The 17,850-nt window shown below is 38.5% G+C and overlaps 1 protein-coding gene across 1 annotated transcript in view; it reads right to left on the bottom strand.

Annotated features, from left to right (window-relative positions):
• Nucleotides 1-17,850, bottom strand: part of ENPP2 (ectonucleotide pyrophosphatase/phosphodiesterase 2) — a 107,134-nt gene that overhangs the window by 47,675 nt on the left and 41,609 nt on the right. The window contains 6 exon segments of the mRNA XM_055091133.1: nt 7,097-7,216; nt 7,969-8,048; nt 8,263-8,360; nt 10,507-10,567; nt 12,612-12,737; nt 16,722-16,877. Of these exon segments, the coding sequence (XP_054947108.1) occupies nt 7,097-7,216; nt 7,969-8,048; nt 8,263-8,360; nt 10,507-10,567; nt 12,612-12,737; nt 16,722-16,877 (641 nt within the window).

The raw sequence follows: 17,850 nt of genomic DNA, 5'->3' as shown, positions 1-17,850 counted from the left end.
GTTTCCTTGACTGTTGAAAGCCTACAGAGGAAAACCCCAATTTGGCACACAGATGCCAGGATCTCGGAACCTAGCTTTGTCTTGTTTTGTTTTAAATGAGGTGAATGAAATGGGGAAAAGGGGCTATTTTTTATTCTGGTTTTCCCCTTGTACCTTTTACTTAGCCTTTTAGTAAGTGGAATTTTAGGAGTAACTTCCTGGGATAAGTTAGGTGAACCAAGCATGTCATTAAGGCTTTTAAAATATTCTTTCCAGGGACTTCCCTGGTGGTCCAGTGGTTAAGACTCTGCGTTTCCACTGCAAGGGGCATGGGTTCGGTCCCTGGTTGGGGAACTAAGATCCCCCATGCCCCGTGGAGTGGCCAATATATATTTATATTCTTTCCAGCTCATGCTGTTGGGAGGTAGAAGATACGGCAGTTAAGAACCTGAGCCCAGCGACCAGCTAGCTGCATTTTAAGCCTTGCCTCTGTCACTTACCAGCCGTGTGATCCTTCAGCTCGTTATTTAAGATCTCTACATTCCTTTAAAATATAGATAATATTACCTAGCGCATAGGATTATTCTGAGCTTTAATGAGTTAATACATGTAAAGTCCTTAAAAACAGTGTTTTAGCATTTGGTAAACACTAGATCAATTTTCATTGTAATTATTACGCATCAATGGAAATAAATATAATCCAGTTATTTTCAGGACACTAAAAACAACTTAGAATGGCCAGTGTCCCATTGAATAGAAGTCTGTGAGAAGAAACCCCTAAGCTTTAGGAGGCAAACAGGAAAAAGAAGTGTAGCTTGGTTTTTTTATAAGACCAAAACAAAAATGGTCTATGAGTTGCAACCAACCTCATTTCTGGTTTCTTTGTCTCCAGAATTTGATAGTGTTTTACTTACTCCAGTTAAAATCTTTGTTTTTTGAGGAAAGGGGCAATTTGGAGGTGTGGGGCATTCAGGAGCTTGGCCATGGCCTCAGAATGGTCTGGAACGCCTGGTCTGGGAGAATTCTGCAAGGATTCCCAGGCCCCTGGGGAGGACTGGAAACCCCCAGCTCCAAAATCACGGCTGCTGCAGCTAGCAAGTGAGGGATGGGGCAGGAGAGCATACAGCACCCTCCCAGATTCCCGGAGGTCTGAGCTGCCAGAGGATGTCATTAGCACGGGAAAAGTGGAGTCCTTGTCCCATTGGGATGGACCAGAGAGATCAGGACCTCAGATTGCTCTGAGTACCCTACCGGGGTTTGGTCCAAAGTATCCTTCCGCTTTACAGATAAACTCTGGCATTTCTGGGTATCCTCACGCCAAGGAGGACTCAAATGGGTCCTGGAGTTTCATACATTCTTGTGTCAGCACCTCCTCTAGCAAGAAGGTGAACTCAAACCGAGTCCTGGACACCCTGTAGGTGCCTCAAAACCACCTCAGATCCCAGAGAGACCAGTTTCTTATATTAAGTGATCTATTTGCATACTTATTTTAGTTTCAGAGACAGAACCTTGGTGCATGCATAGCCAAACAACTTCCTAGAAAATGTGATGCCTTGACATTTCCAAGGAAGTTGTATTAGGCAATATTTGGCAGATACGAAATGTAAAATCAATCCGGGGTTTTCTAATGGAAATTTTTTAAATACAATTTTGTCAAATGAGGACCCTACATTTTCAAAAGTTATATTGTGGAATACATGCTGCTGTTGGCATTATCAGAGCAACAGGAAGCCCTATAAGTAACTTTTAGCTTACTAACCCTCAGGGGGAAAGATCACCAAAGGAGTCTTTGCAATAGTAGAAAGAAAGGGCACTAGGAGAGACGACAGATGTGAGGGTGCTAAAATTATCCCACTGGCAAAATCAGAATCATTGGTTCTTTGTACTTGTCTGTACTTCCCAAAAATTTTGTAGTGACAATTAACATCTTGGCAATCAGAAAAAAATAAAATTAACCAGTTGTAAAAAGCAATATGAACTATGAAGACAAACTAAAGGTAAAAATTTTTTATTTCTTTCTTTATTTCTTCCCAAAAAAGAAGCAAAAACTTTCTCCCTGCTTCTTGGTACAAGTCACGTTGGCCGCATTTTCTAAAAGAAAATGGGGAGCATGGTCAGAAAAGTGCAAAGAATGAACAAAAAAGAGAGAATACTTGGAATTAAAAAACATTTTAGGGGTTCCCTGGTGGCGCAGTGGTTGGGAGTCCGCCTGCCGATGCAGGGGACACGAGTTCGTGCCCCGGTCCGGGAGGATCCCACATGCCGCGGAGCGGCTGGGCCCGAGAGCCATGGCCGCTGAGCCGGCGCGTCCGGAGCCTGTGCTCCGCAACGGGAGAGGCCACAGCAGTGAGAGGCCCGCGTACAGCAAAAAAAAAAAAAAAAAAAAAAAACAAACAAAAACATTTTAAAATCTCAAAGGAAACGACCGTAGCAGTAACGAAGCTGGTCGGTCAAAGGTTTGGCAAATGGTATGAGACTGAAGCATGAAGGAAGTTTCTTAAGTTAAATCAGATCATAAGCAGCTATAAAAGTTCCTTTGCAAGTTATACATATATATTATATTTCAGAACTCTAAAGTTAAATCTAGTAATTACAGAGAAAAAAATGCAGTAAAATGTTGGTCCAAAGGAAGATAAATGAAAAGGAGCCTCTTGGTCTATAAAGTGGAGGAGGGGCAGGGGAGGGAGAATCGTAAAACAGAAATCATAAAACTAGCTTCTTGTTAATTCAGAGAAATAGGAATTATAATTTCCTGTTTCCCATTCTGAATTTGAATGTAATCTATATTTCCTCAGAGATGGGCCAAACAACACAGCTAAAAAAAAATTAGCTAAGAAGACACTGAGTCTGGCCTTCCTACCTTTAATCCCAGTATTTCTTCCATTGCTTTCCTTTATCTAGAGGCAGAGTTTTCAACATTTGTGTCCTAGACGCTACATTTTGAAAAGGGGACAAATGGAAATAATATTGTACCTTCTTGATATGTTATCAGGAATAAAAAAAAAAGAAAAGAAAACTCCCACTGGGACCAGGAGCATTTAAATGCGAAATCCAACACTTTCTCAAATTCAGGAGAATATGCAGCTGTGGGAGAAGGGGAGATGTTTTAAAAAGGAAAACAAGCAAAAAAACATTTTTGAAAACCATGAAGTACTATTGTAGTCTTCCTAGCAGTTCTTTGCTGGGAAATTATTCCTTTGCATTCTAAAGCACAGAGGTAGAAGAAACAGAATTCTGGGAGACCAGAGGAATGGGCGGGGCCCTAGTATCAGCAGGAGTAAATCAATCACTGAGATTCAAGAGTAGGAACAAACTAAAGATGTGAGGGTTCGGGGATGCTGCAGAATAGATTGTGGACTAGTGTGGCTCTTTCCAGGTGATTAGGGCCAGAAGAAGGTGAGTGATGAAATACAGGAAGAAGTACAGGCAAACACGCCTCAGATGGGGCTGTAGAACAGTTCAATCCAAAACATAATAAATGGACACCTAAATGTGTTAGGCTGTGGGTTAGGTCCTGAGAATAAAGAGATAAATAAATCAAGTCTCTACCCTCATGGGGCCCATAGACTAAAGCAGATTATGTGAATAATATCAAATGATATGGTCACCATTATGATAGAAATAACAAGAAAACCCAAAAGAGGGTCCCTGAGCTTAGCGAAGGCTGAGGGAGCTCAGTGAAATCTACTTAGAAAAGGATGCTTAAAGTGAAATTTGAAAGAGAAATGAGCCTGGCAGCAAAGGGACCAGGAGAGTAGAGTCTATCCTAAGTACATTATGATACAGTAAAATGAGAAAGAAATATAGATTTATCGCAGTATATGGAAAAGAAACACAATAAAGAAAAGGTAAAATTTTCCTGGGGAAAAAAAAAAAAAAAAGAAAGTCACCTGTTAGACAAAGTGGTAGGCAAAGACGAACATTTTCCATCAAGCCAATCCCTTTGGCCTGGAAGTTCACTCCTACTCTAACGCCACTCTTCTTCTCTTTGCTGTCTCTTTCTTGAACCTGCCATCTTTCTTGTGTTCTTACACTACAGTAATTCACAAGGATGGTCTCAGGACCAACTCATTGCATCACCAATACTGGCCGAAAACCACCATAGGCCCAGCAACTTGAGAAGTAATAGGAATGCAACAAACTAGTAAATAAAACAAAAAAGAAGCAGACTCACAGATATAAAGAACAAACTGGTGGTTACCAGTGAGGAGAGGGAAGGGGGAGGGGGCGATATAAAGGTAGGGGAAAAAAGTGGGGTTATTATGGGATTATCTGATATCATGTGTGTGAAACTTTTGAAAATTGTAAAGCACTATAGAGTTTAAAGAATCTTTCACTCAATTAAAAATTTTTTTTTTAATTTTTAAAAAGAATCCTCCTTCCTCCAGAAACTATGGCTTCAGAGGACTTGCGCCATGGTAGGGTGCTGGACTCATCTCTCAAATCGCCACACGTAGTGGGCCCTGTGGCGTCTCATTCACTCTCCACCTCTCTGAGTCCAGCTTTGAACGGAACAGGCAATTTCCCCACTGAGTTATCTTCGTATTAGAAATTGCAGGATTAGAATGGAGAGATTTTTCAAAGAAACGAACACACTTATGGCACTCTGTTAAGAGTATGGAACATGCTTTTGTAATGAGAAAAAAGTAAATAGTTTCAAAACAACAACATAAAAAGGAATCCCATTATAGTATGTAGGAGAAATGTAGGGTTGTACAGTGAATGACAACTTTTAATAGTGCATTCTGAAGATTAACAAATTAAAAGCAGACTCAACTTTGCTAAAGTTGAGCTTATCAGGGTTTAAAAAAATACAATTAAATTATAGAAATTATTTTTGGAAGTCGAATGGTGCAATTCAAATTGAATGGGCACTACAAATGCCTCATATCATATATAAGATTTCAAACTAGAATAAGAGTGGTTCTTATTCACCATTTAATCTGACTCATATATTATTTAGCCAAATGTCTTTCATGGTTTAATCACTCAGTAAAAAATAAGTTGAGTTTGACTTAATTACCTGTTTAAGATTTTTATAAATATTTTCTCTACTCCAATTATTTTTTTCACTGTGAAATATACAAGCCTCTGAGAGGATGGTATGAACGCTTAAGGAGTATTTATTAAGGCTCATCTTTTCTTATAGCACTTATAATTTCTTATACTGTAGTTTCTTATAGTTCCTGTCCATATATTATTCCTATGTGCCAAGTTTCTATAAAACATGTTTTTAAATGATATCTACTGTGCTCCTTGGATTTCTTATGGTGGCATCTGGTTCAAGAAGATAGACAGAAACACAAATCAGTTTTCACTGCAAATCTCCGTCTGCACTAGGGAATTACTAAACTGAGTGAAATGTGTCGACTTAGAGAGTTAGCGAGGAAACAGGCAAACAGAGTTAAAACAGACTTCACTTCATTGAGCAGGTTCAGAGCTTTCTGTCTGCTCTGTTTCTGCAGCAGTTAATGAAGATGTGGACTCATCTTCTGAGTCATTCCAACCCAGAGGAAGCCTAATAGCCACACTCAGTGGAAGTTGATCCAATTTGATAAAATTACTATTTATATCCTCTGCGGTTCTTCAAGCAAGTTTGCTTCCATGACAAAAATATAAAAGACCAACTAGCAACAGCTCTTGACAGAACTCAAATTTCAATTATTTTATTTACACCTAAAATGTTCCTCTATCATAAACTTTGTTTGGGAAATCCACACTGTAAACCAATTTCACTTTGCTTACAACGTAGGACATCATAGACTTCTGGGAGTCTAGCCTGAATAAAGACAGCAGAATCAGAACCTCTGCTAGAAAGAAACACTTCTACAGATATACAAGTCTTCCAACTTTTTTTTTTAATGAAAAGCCCATATTTAACCATGCATACTGATTATGCAATATGAATATGTTTGTCATAGATGACCTTTCTCGAAGAGCAATAACATTTTTTACATACTTTATATTCTCTATTTAGCCCATAGACTGAAGCAAACATTTCCAGGTAGGAGATCATCTGGGGACGGTAGGTAAGTGGATATGTGCAGGCTGCCCACTCTTCATGCCATGGCAGATTGCACAAAAGCCTCCCAGCCCCCCTTCCCACCAGCGCTCCAGGGAGCCGTGGCCCCCAGTCAGAGTAGACATGAGATGGAACCATTTGCCATCCTTCTTCTATGCGTTTCTGATTGACTGTGTGTACTGGGATGTGTTCCTATGGGGACTCGGATCCTTCTACCCAGGGCCGCATGCACTTAGTTCAATTCTGCACATTAAACAGCTGTGGATTTATGTTGCTGCTTTGCTCACCTCTGACCAAAGCAAGCTGCCTGACCGTGCACATACACACAGTCACAGGAAACATATTGTGCAGAAAGCCACCTATATCCCTTTTTACTTTCTGCCCAGCCATTTGATCTGGAGTAAATAGGATGATTTCTTTCAAAGTATCAATTTGCTGGTCCAGAACCAAGGTGGATTCCACTTATATGTAACTTCCAAGATTCTTTTAAAAATGGATTAAACAGAAGAATTCATAAATTTACTGTGGGCTTCATTGAGATTTTTTTTTTCCCAGCAAGTTTCCCTGTTCCTGATCATATGGCGCTTGGGCTAAAATTTTGTGGCAGTCACGTCAGTCACTTCTTTTTCATTGTGTCCACAAATCTAGTAAATCAATAAGATCTGAGTATTCCTTCTTCAAAATATTTCTGAAAGTTACCCCTACGTCACCATTTCTACCACTGTCACCCTAATGAAGATCCTTATCATCGCACACTTTTATAATCATAACCTCACATACGCACACACACGTATAAACATAGACACATAAACATATGTATATACAGTATATATACATTGTATACGCACATATGTATACACATACACACATACATATATAAGTATATATACATAATACACATGCACATACATATTATATGCACATATATATACACATATATTATGTACACACATACACACACATATATATACAATATCAAAAGATAGAAACATTGCCAAGTATGAGGAAATTAAATGCATCTTTTCAACAGGTAACAAATTTGGGGGTGGGTGAAATGTTTCAAGGCACAGACACACAAAAAAATGCAGAACTCACCGGTTGACCTCCCCACCACCTATGATTAAATTTCTCTCGCCCTCGAAGATGGAAAGTGGCATCAAATACAGGATCATACATTGAATTGCCAACAATTCCATGTGATTCTGGATATAGCCCCTTTGTGGAAAAGCAAATTTATTGTCAAAATAATCCACACATAATAGTTCTCTCATAAATTTTCTTATCATAGAAGGTTTTATAACAATATTTAATTTCCAATTTTATATAAGACATATATAACCTCTATACGTGTCTGTCTTAGCAAACAGGAATACTCTCTATGGACTAATTATAAGCCATCTGTGAAACTTGACATGATTATAAGAAATTTAATATTGGGATTTTTTTAACTGTTGCATTTAATAAGATGACAATAATTTTTATTACAATAAGTTATCCTTTAGAATGAAATTTACTTCTGTGCCTCCAAAGTTTCTAAATACGCTATTCCTTTTTCCTAGGTTCTATTTCTACTCCAAACCAAAAATAAATAAATAAGTTATATTTTTTAAAGAAGAAAGCAAGGTAGAATTGGGAGTATCTGAAAATCTAAACACAGCAGCTCTGAAGTCAACATTTTTTATTTGAAAATTCAGAAAATAAAGAATAGCTCCTGTGGTATTTGAGAGGTTGAACGCATGTATGCAGACAGAACTGCAGCTGAAAAACAAAAAGGTTTTAAAGTTGCAGTGAAGTTCAGTCATCCACAAAGTTGTAAAAGGCATTTACTGTGAACAACTGATACAGGTAAGATGAAAACTAGAAAGATTTTCTCTGAACACTATGGAACATGTTTTTTAAATCTCTCTTTAAGTCATTTCAGGATGAAATCAGCGCTTTGAATCTACACCACTTGAAAAAATACTTACAGTGGCCAAAGTGTATAAGTTAGGGAAAGTTTTTGTCGGGTACACGGGCCTCATGTAGGGAGAGTGAGTACCACAAGACCCTAGAAACAGAATTCAGGTATTAGAGCAAGAGAACACCCAGCAATCACCTCGTGTATGCAAACCCATTCTATAAATGATCAAAGACACGTGCCACCTTCACTTCTGAATTTCAAACAGTAAAGTCACGTGTCCATACATCTCAGAACCGACAGCTAAGTGGTTACTGGACAGAGCATGGATTACAGATAAGAACACAGTGTGAAAATGACTTACTTAGTTTCTCAATGTTAGGCATGACCTTGCTGCCTTTCTTCATGTACGATGCACGGAAACCATCCACAGAGAAGATGATTAATGGAGGGCGAACAAACCTTAAACAGTAACACATTAAGCTTTAGAAAAAATATTGTCACAGGTTTGCTTTATGCCTAGTCATTCTCAATAATTGGAACCGAGGGTTTCCAAGATGAAACTTCAAGTGAGGATATCTGTACAAGCCTGGGTTTCTAGCCACATAACGTTTGTGGCAACTTAAGTGCAGAGTTAAATGACCAGGGAAGGGACTGGACTCCAGATTTCCCCTAATGTACTTTCTCCACTGCGGCCTCTTGCACTGCAAACAAGGTTTTTCACAACGTAAAAAGCTGCTATATTTGCCTGGAATATTGATTCTCCCATTTGCTACCTGAAAAGCTCCTATTCATTCTTTAAAATTCAGCTCAAGATTTCCTCTTTCATAGTATTAACTGTCATGCTTCTGAATCCCTTTAAGATATTAATTAACACCTCTTTTATCATTCATATATACATTATACTGTATTATATTGCTATATTAACATGTTTACCTTCTTCACTCGTTTCAAAGCACAGTTTGTGTCTTATTCATCTTTTTATTTTGTGGACCCGTAGTAGGGCTTCAATAAATATTTATCAAATAAATATTTATCAAATACAAGAAAAAAGGAAGGAAGGAAGGAAGGAAGGAAGGAAGGAAGGGAGATGAAATTAATAGCAGTAGTACTCCTGTCACTAGAACTAATACTTATACAAAAATTATTTTAGGTTTAATTACAAAATAATTTCAAAAATAATTAAAATTGTTGAAGATCTAAAAATCAATCAATAAAGAACTAGACTATCCACCTAACTAGGGCAGGACTGATGAAATAGGCCTTTTGTTATATTCTAAAGATATAGTTGTTCGATCAGACTTAAGAATGCTAAACTATGTGCAAAACTGTTTCTAATAGTTTGAAGATAATTCAGCAAGCACGGGCTTGAATTTATTTGAAGCTACATTTATCATGAGGCATTTTTAAAAATATTTATTTATTTATTCGGCTGCGCTGGGTCTTAGTTGCGGCACGCGGGATCTTCATTGCAGTACGCGGGATCTTTTTAGTTGCGGCATGCGGAATCTTTAGTTGCGGCATGCGGAATCTTTAGTTGCAGCATGCGGGATCTAGTTCCCTGACCAGGGATCGAATCCGGGCCCCCTGCATTGGGAGCATAGAATCTTAACCACTGGACCACCAGGGAAGTCTCAAATGAGGCATATTTTAAATGACTCATTCAAAATAGTCGCATATAAAGAACTTAGAACAATACTATATGAGTTCATTAATATCATAACTATTATAATTTAACGCTCCTACCACATAGACTGCTTTCTCCTCCAAAATAACTGAACACATTTTAAACATTCAGAATCTATTGCCATCCCATTCTAAAAGTCCAAAGAAGTTCAAGTAGCTCATGAAAGTTAAAGAGGAGACAAAAATAAAAATATTTAAATTCTTGGATTTTGTGTCCCAGGCTGTGCTGCCTAAAACAAAAAGACACTCGATCAAATACATTCTTGAAAACACATTTGTAGAACATTTTATTTTCTGCCAGGCATTTTAAGGGTCCATGAATTTGCAACAGTTTCCTGGAAGGCGTAATAAGTGCCTTATGCTGGTCCCACTTGAGCTGTGGGGTGTCACTCAAGTTTGGCTGTATCCCAGCAAAACAGGGCTGTAGTGGTTTGTCAAGTTTCTGTAGCATCTGGTAGGAGTTACCATCTTGGATAATATTTTCGAGACATTCTGTAGTCCTCCCTTCAGCCACCCCACCACCACTACCGGCACCAAAAAAAAAAAAAAAAAAAAAAAAAAAAACAAAAGCAGCACTTCAGGAAAAAAAACAGGAAAAAAACCCAAATCACTGCCAGAAATGTTTCTTTTCTTCTTCAGTATCATTTACATATACTTCGTAAAATCTTCAGCTGAGGTGAGATACAGAGGATATTCAGTCTCTGACATGTGCAGGTGATAGGAGAAAAAAATTTTTTTTAATTCCCTACTTCAAGATGTACATTCCAGCATTCGACTGGTAAATTACTCAGAAGTACTCATAAGTTTGCCTATTTAAGAGGATTTCAGTTTTACATTGTTTTTAACCATTTACCCATCCATAGCCTGTGATATTTTATCAATAAATATTTAAAACTGTATAATATTTGTAAAATGCACTCACCCTGCAGGACATTCTGGGGCCTTTATTTCCTCACAGTCATCATCTACCCAATGTGACTCTCCTGTAAGGAAAAATGGGTAGACTTTTTGGTGAATCTAATTATAAATATCATCCAGAGCCTTGAAGTGTATAATTGCAGGACCTGTGTCCTGTTTGATACTCACTGTTTATGGGACGCCATCTAAAAAGAACTTCTGAAATAAAGCCTAGTGTCTGTTCTGGCTTACTAAACTACACCCATACATGATGGGAAAGTCTAGATTTAATAACCCCAAGTGGTGTTTATTTGAGCCTTCCGAGTCTAAATGGTTTGTAGATAAAAACACCAGTGGCGTCAGTGAACAAAATTCCATGTTTGTTTCCCTCCAGAAATAAACTGTTTGGTCATTAGACAGAACATTTTTTCCTAGGCCACCAAACATCTCATAGCCATAGAAAACATGGCACAACTTCCCTTTAGTTGGGGAAAAAGATTTAGACTACTCAGAGATGACAGATGGAATACTGCAATAGAGAGGTTATTTGCCAATGGATCTGTGTACAGCCCTTGCACTTAGGAATAAAAACCAAGGCTATCTTTCACTTTTATCTTCCACTAAGATCTGAAAGCATAAACCTATGTCTTTCTTGAGTTACTCCCATCAAGAATAGAGAACAGAAAAGAGCTTAGATACAAAATGAAGCTTACTTTGGAGAAAATGAAAATTATCAAAAAGCATTTGCTTTAAGTTCTCCTAAAACAAACAAAAGCATATGTCTTGAACATAAGTAACATTTGTGACCAAGACTTTGGAGAAATTGCTCCCATGTAAAGAGCACTGGAAATCTCCCTGGCCAATAAGAATCTAACTACTGACAATTGTGTAAGTACCATGCTCCTTAAAATAGGGAAGCTTTACCACACGTGTAATAACCCAGGCGTACATATGGGCCCTACAAAAGTACTGCAACTAGAATTTTTAAACCAGCAAAAGCCAGCGTTTCATGATTCAACGACCAGTGATACTTAGGACTTTATTTTCTCTTCTAATAGCCTTTGTGGCTTATTGGTACATTTACTAGGGAAATAAAAGGGAAAAGGAAATAAATCCTCAATGGATTTTATGCTTTATCAACAATTCCAATAATCATCTGGGTAGGAAAAATTTTCAAACTCAGCATTCAAGCAGTATGTCTTGCCATAAATAAACACTATGCATATTTCAGAACTGATTTGCTTTTCCCCAAAAATATTTTAACAGAAACTCTATTTAAATGTTCCATGTCACAGCTAGGAAGAGGACTTAATTTAGACACTAAAAAATGACTTGCAAACTTTACACAAAGATCCTTGGATCCTTCCATTAACTTTAGAAGTGGGTGCCATGGTGACTTAAAAATCCTTAAAGACAGAAACTGCACATTTTTATATGTTCAGCAGTCCATTGAGTAGTATTTATTATTGGAATAAAACCATCATATTTGACAATCAGCCACACAAAGTCAGCACACATGCATGTATGGCTTTGGGGTATAGCAAGAGCTATTGGTGTCCCATACCCTTTAGCAGCTAGTACCCCCATCCCCATGCTGCTGCTGGTGCTTCAGCTTCCAGCTTCCAGCCAGTGAGTACAAAAGCCATGCCCCTTGCCTCAAAGGTAAGAACTCTGGGATTTACTTTCCAGAGCCCGCAGTAGAGCACACCAAGGTGAGACTTCCCCTGAGGCCACATCCTTGCTTGCGTTCCCCTCTCCCACATCCCCCCTGCTCCCTTATATGGTTTTCTTGCAGAGCACTCTTCCAAAAAATTCCATACACAGAATACCTGTTTCAGGCTCGGCTTCTAGGAAACCTGACCTAGGACCAAGACAGGAACTCTTTTAGAAATCTCCTCATTATTCTGGCTGTATCTAATTATGGAACTTGGGGTTATTTCCTTGTTATTTCAGATCAGTGAAATGCAGAGAAGCAAAACTAAGAAAGAAGCATGAGAAATTAGGAAGGACAACTCATTCCTGCCTCCCAAGCCCATATCCAAGGTGATATATCCACAATATCCAAGGTCTCTTCGAACATCTCCAGTTTTTATTCTTTTAAAGATCAAGCCAACCCAAGGAAACATGTACCTTTGCAAACCACTTGGTAATTAGTACAGCAGTCTCCCCTGGCCAAGCAGTCCTCTGAGCAGTGACAAGCATTGTCTTCATTTCTTACTTCTCCGCATCTGTCCTTAGTACACTCCCAGCCGCCAGCTGAAATCGGCACAACAGAACACTCGCTGCTTCACACAAACCAAATAAAAGAGGCCACAATTGCTTACAACGTTTGCCAAGAAAAAGAGCTAAAATCCCACATCATTTAATCTGCTTGTGAAATTAGAGTTGGCCTGAGGCCTAGATGATATTTGGAGGACTTACAAATAGGATGGATTTTTAATTTTTCAAATCAGAGTACAAAGCCAAATGCCACTGGGCTCCTTTGGAAAAATGAAACCCTTAACCATTTGCCAACTGTCCTAAAAGACCCAATACAATGTATAGTGTGTAAGGTTTGTGATAGAGATACCTACCATTGTAGGCATAGTTGCTATAGCTGGACTCTTTTATTTTCCCAAGTAGCTTTATTTAAACTTTAATCAGCTTGATTTAAATACAAATGATAGTGCAACAAGGACCTACTGTACAGCTCAGGGAACTCTGCTCAAATTATGTGACAACCTAAATGGGAAAAGAATTTGAAAAAGAATAGATACATGTATATGTATAACGGAATCACTTTGCTGTACACCTGAAACCAACACAATATTGTAAATCAACTATACGCCAATATAAAATAAAAAATTAAAAAAAAAATAATAGTGCAACTAAATGGCCTCTACCTGCTATTAGATGCACTTGGGGGTTAAAGTCCTAAACAGATATGAAGAGTATAAAGGTATACTAAAAACATTCACAGTTCTAAGCATTGACCAAACTGTGGCCCTACCCACAATCAGAGGTCAGAGGCCCTGTTTTCAAGGAGGTCAATCGCTAGGTTACAGATTTCCATCTGAGCATACTTGATTGGGAGCTCACATCAACTCTACCAAGAAAATATCTTCGGAAAAGTAATATTTTTATTTTAAAGAGTGTGCTGTACTTTTCGTGTGACTTTTCATCTGCTAGACTGTAAGCTCCATGGAAGGAAAAATCACCTCTCTCCTTTCACCGCTATATCTCCAGTACCTGAGTCTATCTGCCTGGCATATGCAAGGTAGTCCATGAACACTTATTAAATCTAATTGAGAATTACCATGAAAATAAAATATGACTCTTTAAATTTGGGGTTGCTGTATTGAGAAACTTCTTAGTTAATTCATTTATTCAATAAATACATCTATATTTTCTATGTTCTAGGTGCTGGGGAGGTAGTGAAGAACAAGGAAGACAAGGTTGTGTCTTCATGGAGCTTACATTCCAATTGGGAAAGACAGACCATTAGCAAGTAAACTAGTCAATGAGATCATTTCAGCTTGTGCTAAGTGCTGTGAAGGAAATAACAGGATGGCATGGATAGTGAGTGACAGGGGTGGGCCCGGTCTACTTGACATAGAATGGTCAAGAAACGCTTCTCTGAGCTAAAGGACACTTCAGGTCTTCACCTCTTAAAACATGTCATAAGTGGAAAGCAATGATTTTAGAAAGCAGTGCTGATTGACATATATACACTAATATGTATAAAATAGATAACTAATAAGAACCTGCTGTATGAAAAATAAATAAAATTAAATTTAAAAACAAGAAAAGAAAGCAGTGCTGCTCCTTAATAATATTCTACCTAGAGATACTACTGCTATGTGAATAAATGGATAAGGAGATAATAGCTGCCATACTAGAAAACAACGCAACTACTGTCTAATTCCCATTCTTTTAGAATTACCTTTGCATCCTGATTCCATTCTCTGCTTTTTTTTAATATCCCCTATTTCCACTGCCTTCTCTTCCCAAGCAGAATAAATGCTTGGAATTCTTTTGCCCAGGGTATGCTATTCCCGACGGTTAGCAATTTTCCAAGGTTACTTTGACTGACAGAGGTCATGCGAGTCTTCTTCCTCAATTCAAAGATAACTCTATCAAGCAGTATTCCTCTCCTAGTTTATTCTTCCCCTAGTTCCATAAGAAAATCCCTTCGCTTACAAAAGTGCATCACTATTAACAAACTAGGTTTATTGAGAAATTACTAACTTTGTATAAGAATGAAATTTTTAAAAATTCAGTGAACTACAAGTAAGGTATGATTCAGTCAGCTGTATAATTTTCAAAGCAAATATGGGAATAAACATAAAAAACATTGAACTTTATTGGATAACAAGAAAGTTACCTATCAGAAAAATATTTTTAAAAATGAGAACATGCTGAAAAGGGAGTGCTGAAAAGCTCTTGTGCCCTTTGAGAGAAATATCAACTTTGAGAAGTGTAATTCTGTAATACATATTTAAATTTTTAAAATGCATATATGCTTTGATCCCCAAATCCCATTCCTCAGAATTTATCTAAAGGAAAACAGGCAAAAATATGAATATGCATGAAAAATATTCATTGATACATTGTTCATAACAGCAAAAATTACCAAAACATAAATGCTGATCAGTTACTCAATGAAGTAGGCTGCATCTGTTCAATGGAATACAATGTACGCATTCGAAAGGGGGATGTATATAAAGGTACATAAATACAGATATACCTCACACAGGCATAAATATACACATGTATAAATGTGTACACACATTCTAAACACACACCCAGTCTCAGAGTTTACACTGAAACATTGATTGTGCTTATCTCTAGAGAGTGCTGTGTCAGCATAGGAGAATCTCAGAGATTTCTGTTTGCTCCTTCAGCCTTTTGTTATTATTTTATATTTTATTCTTCCACATTTGGCCTTGTTCATTTCCACAGGGAAACGAACTACTTTAAAGTGTTATTATAGCCCATATTTATTAAACTTGGGAAGAAAGGCATGAGCTACATTCAGAGAGAGCTAAGCTAAAGTCAGGAGATCCATTAAACTTTGCAAGGAGATCTAAGATCAGGAATCCGGAGGGCTGAGATGACGTGCCAGGGACAAGATACTCAAGGTAGAGAGGAAACATACAACATTAGTTAGTTCCTCAGTGCCAAGCAAATACAGACCGCAGGTTTGAAATAACACTTTAGAGCCAAAAACTCTCCTGGAACATCTGTTCCATCCCTATATTCAGGTTACAAGGTTCTCAGCATTTAAGTTTACAAACCCACAACTAAGGAAGCTGGGAGAAGTTCCAGAGGAAAGTAACACAAAAAATGGCCAAATGTTTGGGAAATGTATTATGCAAAAAAACAGCCTAATAAAATTCTTCTTATCTGGGGTGGAAAACAAACAAATCAGAACTAGTAAGGGGGTTGACATAGGTTTTCATATAAATCAGCGGCTATTTCTTTAGTAAAGGAGAGTAATGTCTCTGTTTCTAATGATGTCATTAGAAAAATCAGACTAATGTTAATTATAATATAAGTCAGATTTTTGAAAGAATCATCTAACCATAAATGTCTGAAAACAGGTAATAATTTATCAAGAGAGCTAGAATCTTTGCATCTAACGGTGTTAAGAACAAGGTTGCTCATCACCTTTCCCAGAAAGTTTTAACGTGATGCTGCCCAGAGGCATGATGGGTAGCCTACAGCGTATCTCAAAAGTCCCATCTAAAGTGTTAGGCTTTGGGCTTCCCTGGTGGCGCAGTGGTTGAGAGTCCGCCTGCCGATGCAGGGGACGCGGGTTCGCGCCCCGGTCCGGGAAGACCCCACGTGCCGCGGAGCGGCTGGGCCCGTGAGCCATGGCCGCTGAGCCTGCGCGTCCGGAGAAAAAAGCCCCAACACTTTAAGAATGTGCACAATTTCGGCCCAGGTATCCTAGCAGTGAATGAGGGAATTGACAGCAAGAGAAAGAAATGATAAAGATGAAAAAAGAAGGCTGGCCACAAATACTTCCAAAACTAGCAAATAATGACTGCAGCTGCAAAGAACCATCTTTGGGTGGGCATTATGTGGACACAACAGTCACATAGGGTGTGCTCATAATAAAACTGATAATCATTCAAGAAACAAAACTAAAACTTACGGTTCGGTTTGGCCAAAGCAGAATGGCAATGGCACGGTGTACAACAGCAGGGGGTCTTAAGCCATCTAGTCAAGGCTAGAGAAGACTCAAGAGTTACACACCTGTCTTCAAACAAAGCTCATCAAAGTCATGGCAGCAACTGCTGTAGCTCTTACACAGGTTGTCACACCGACAATCAGGGGGTCCGACCTCTTGAAGTTCAAAGCATCTGCCCTTGCAAGATCCGGAGGTGTTGGTCCAGGGGGAGTCTGATAACACTAAAAGATACAAGAGACAAAGGCAATGGGATTAGGGAATGGGTTATGTTGCTATGGAGGGGTGACCCTGTGTAGCAATACAATGCGGTGATGCAGTCAGACTCTGGCTGCGCAGCCAGATCCATCACCTGCCGGCTATGTACCTTCAGCAGGTTCCTTGTTCCGGTTTCTTCATCTGTAGAGTGGAGGATTAATAGAAGCAACTCGAGGTTACAATGAGAATTAAATGAACCAAACCACGCAAAACATTGAGCAGGGTGTCAGCCATATAGAAAGTAACAAATGTTGGCTATTGGTTATACTACTGTTTACAATGATTATTACTACAAACGTGAGGGTTAGTTTCTCTGTGGATGCTGTGATGCCAACAGAGAACAGAACATTGAAGTATATACTTAGAAAGAAGAGTTTGTTCCCCTATTCAAATATCCATAGCTTTTGTAAGGAAAATTGAGCCTAAATGTTCTGAGAACAGTCTGAACAGATGGGATTAGAAGACTCTTAAGATCTCTTAAAGCCATAAAATCTACACCTATAACTAGGGTTACACAAACACAAACTCTACAATCTCGGCTTTTCAAACATAAATCCTCCTACATTATCTCCATATGATATGACTGTATATCTAGAAATCTCAAGAACCAACTAAAAATTTTAGGAAAAAATAATTCAATGAGATAAAAATTCCACAAATTTGTAAAATACAGGCAATATAAGTTCAAAAATTAAATGGAAGTTCCATTCATCATAGTACCTAAAAGGTAAAATATCTAGGTATAAATTTAATAGGATGTTTAGAACCTACATGAAGAACACAGTTGGGGCTTCCCTGGTGGCGCAGTGGTTGAGAGTCCGCCTGCCGACGCAGGGGACACGGGTTCGTGCCCCGGTCCGGGAAGATCCCACATGCCGCGGAGCGGCTGGGCCCGTGAGCCATGGCCGCTGAGCCTGCGCGTCCGGAGCCTGTGCTCCG

The sequence above is a fragment of the Physeter macrocephalus genome, chromosome 15 (genome assembly GCF_002837175.3).
Source record: "Physeter macrocephalus isolate SW-GA chromosome 15, ASM283717v5, whole genome shotgun sequence".
Taxonomy (NCBI): Eukaryota; Metazoa; Chordata; class Mammalia; order Artiodactyla; family Physeteridae; genus Physeter; species Physeter macrocephalus.
This window is presented reverse-complemented; position numbering and strand designations above follow the sequence as displayed.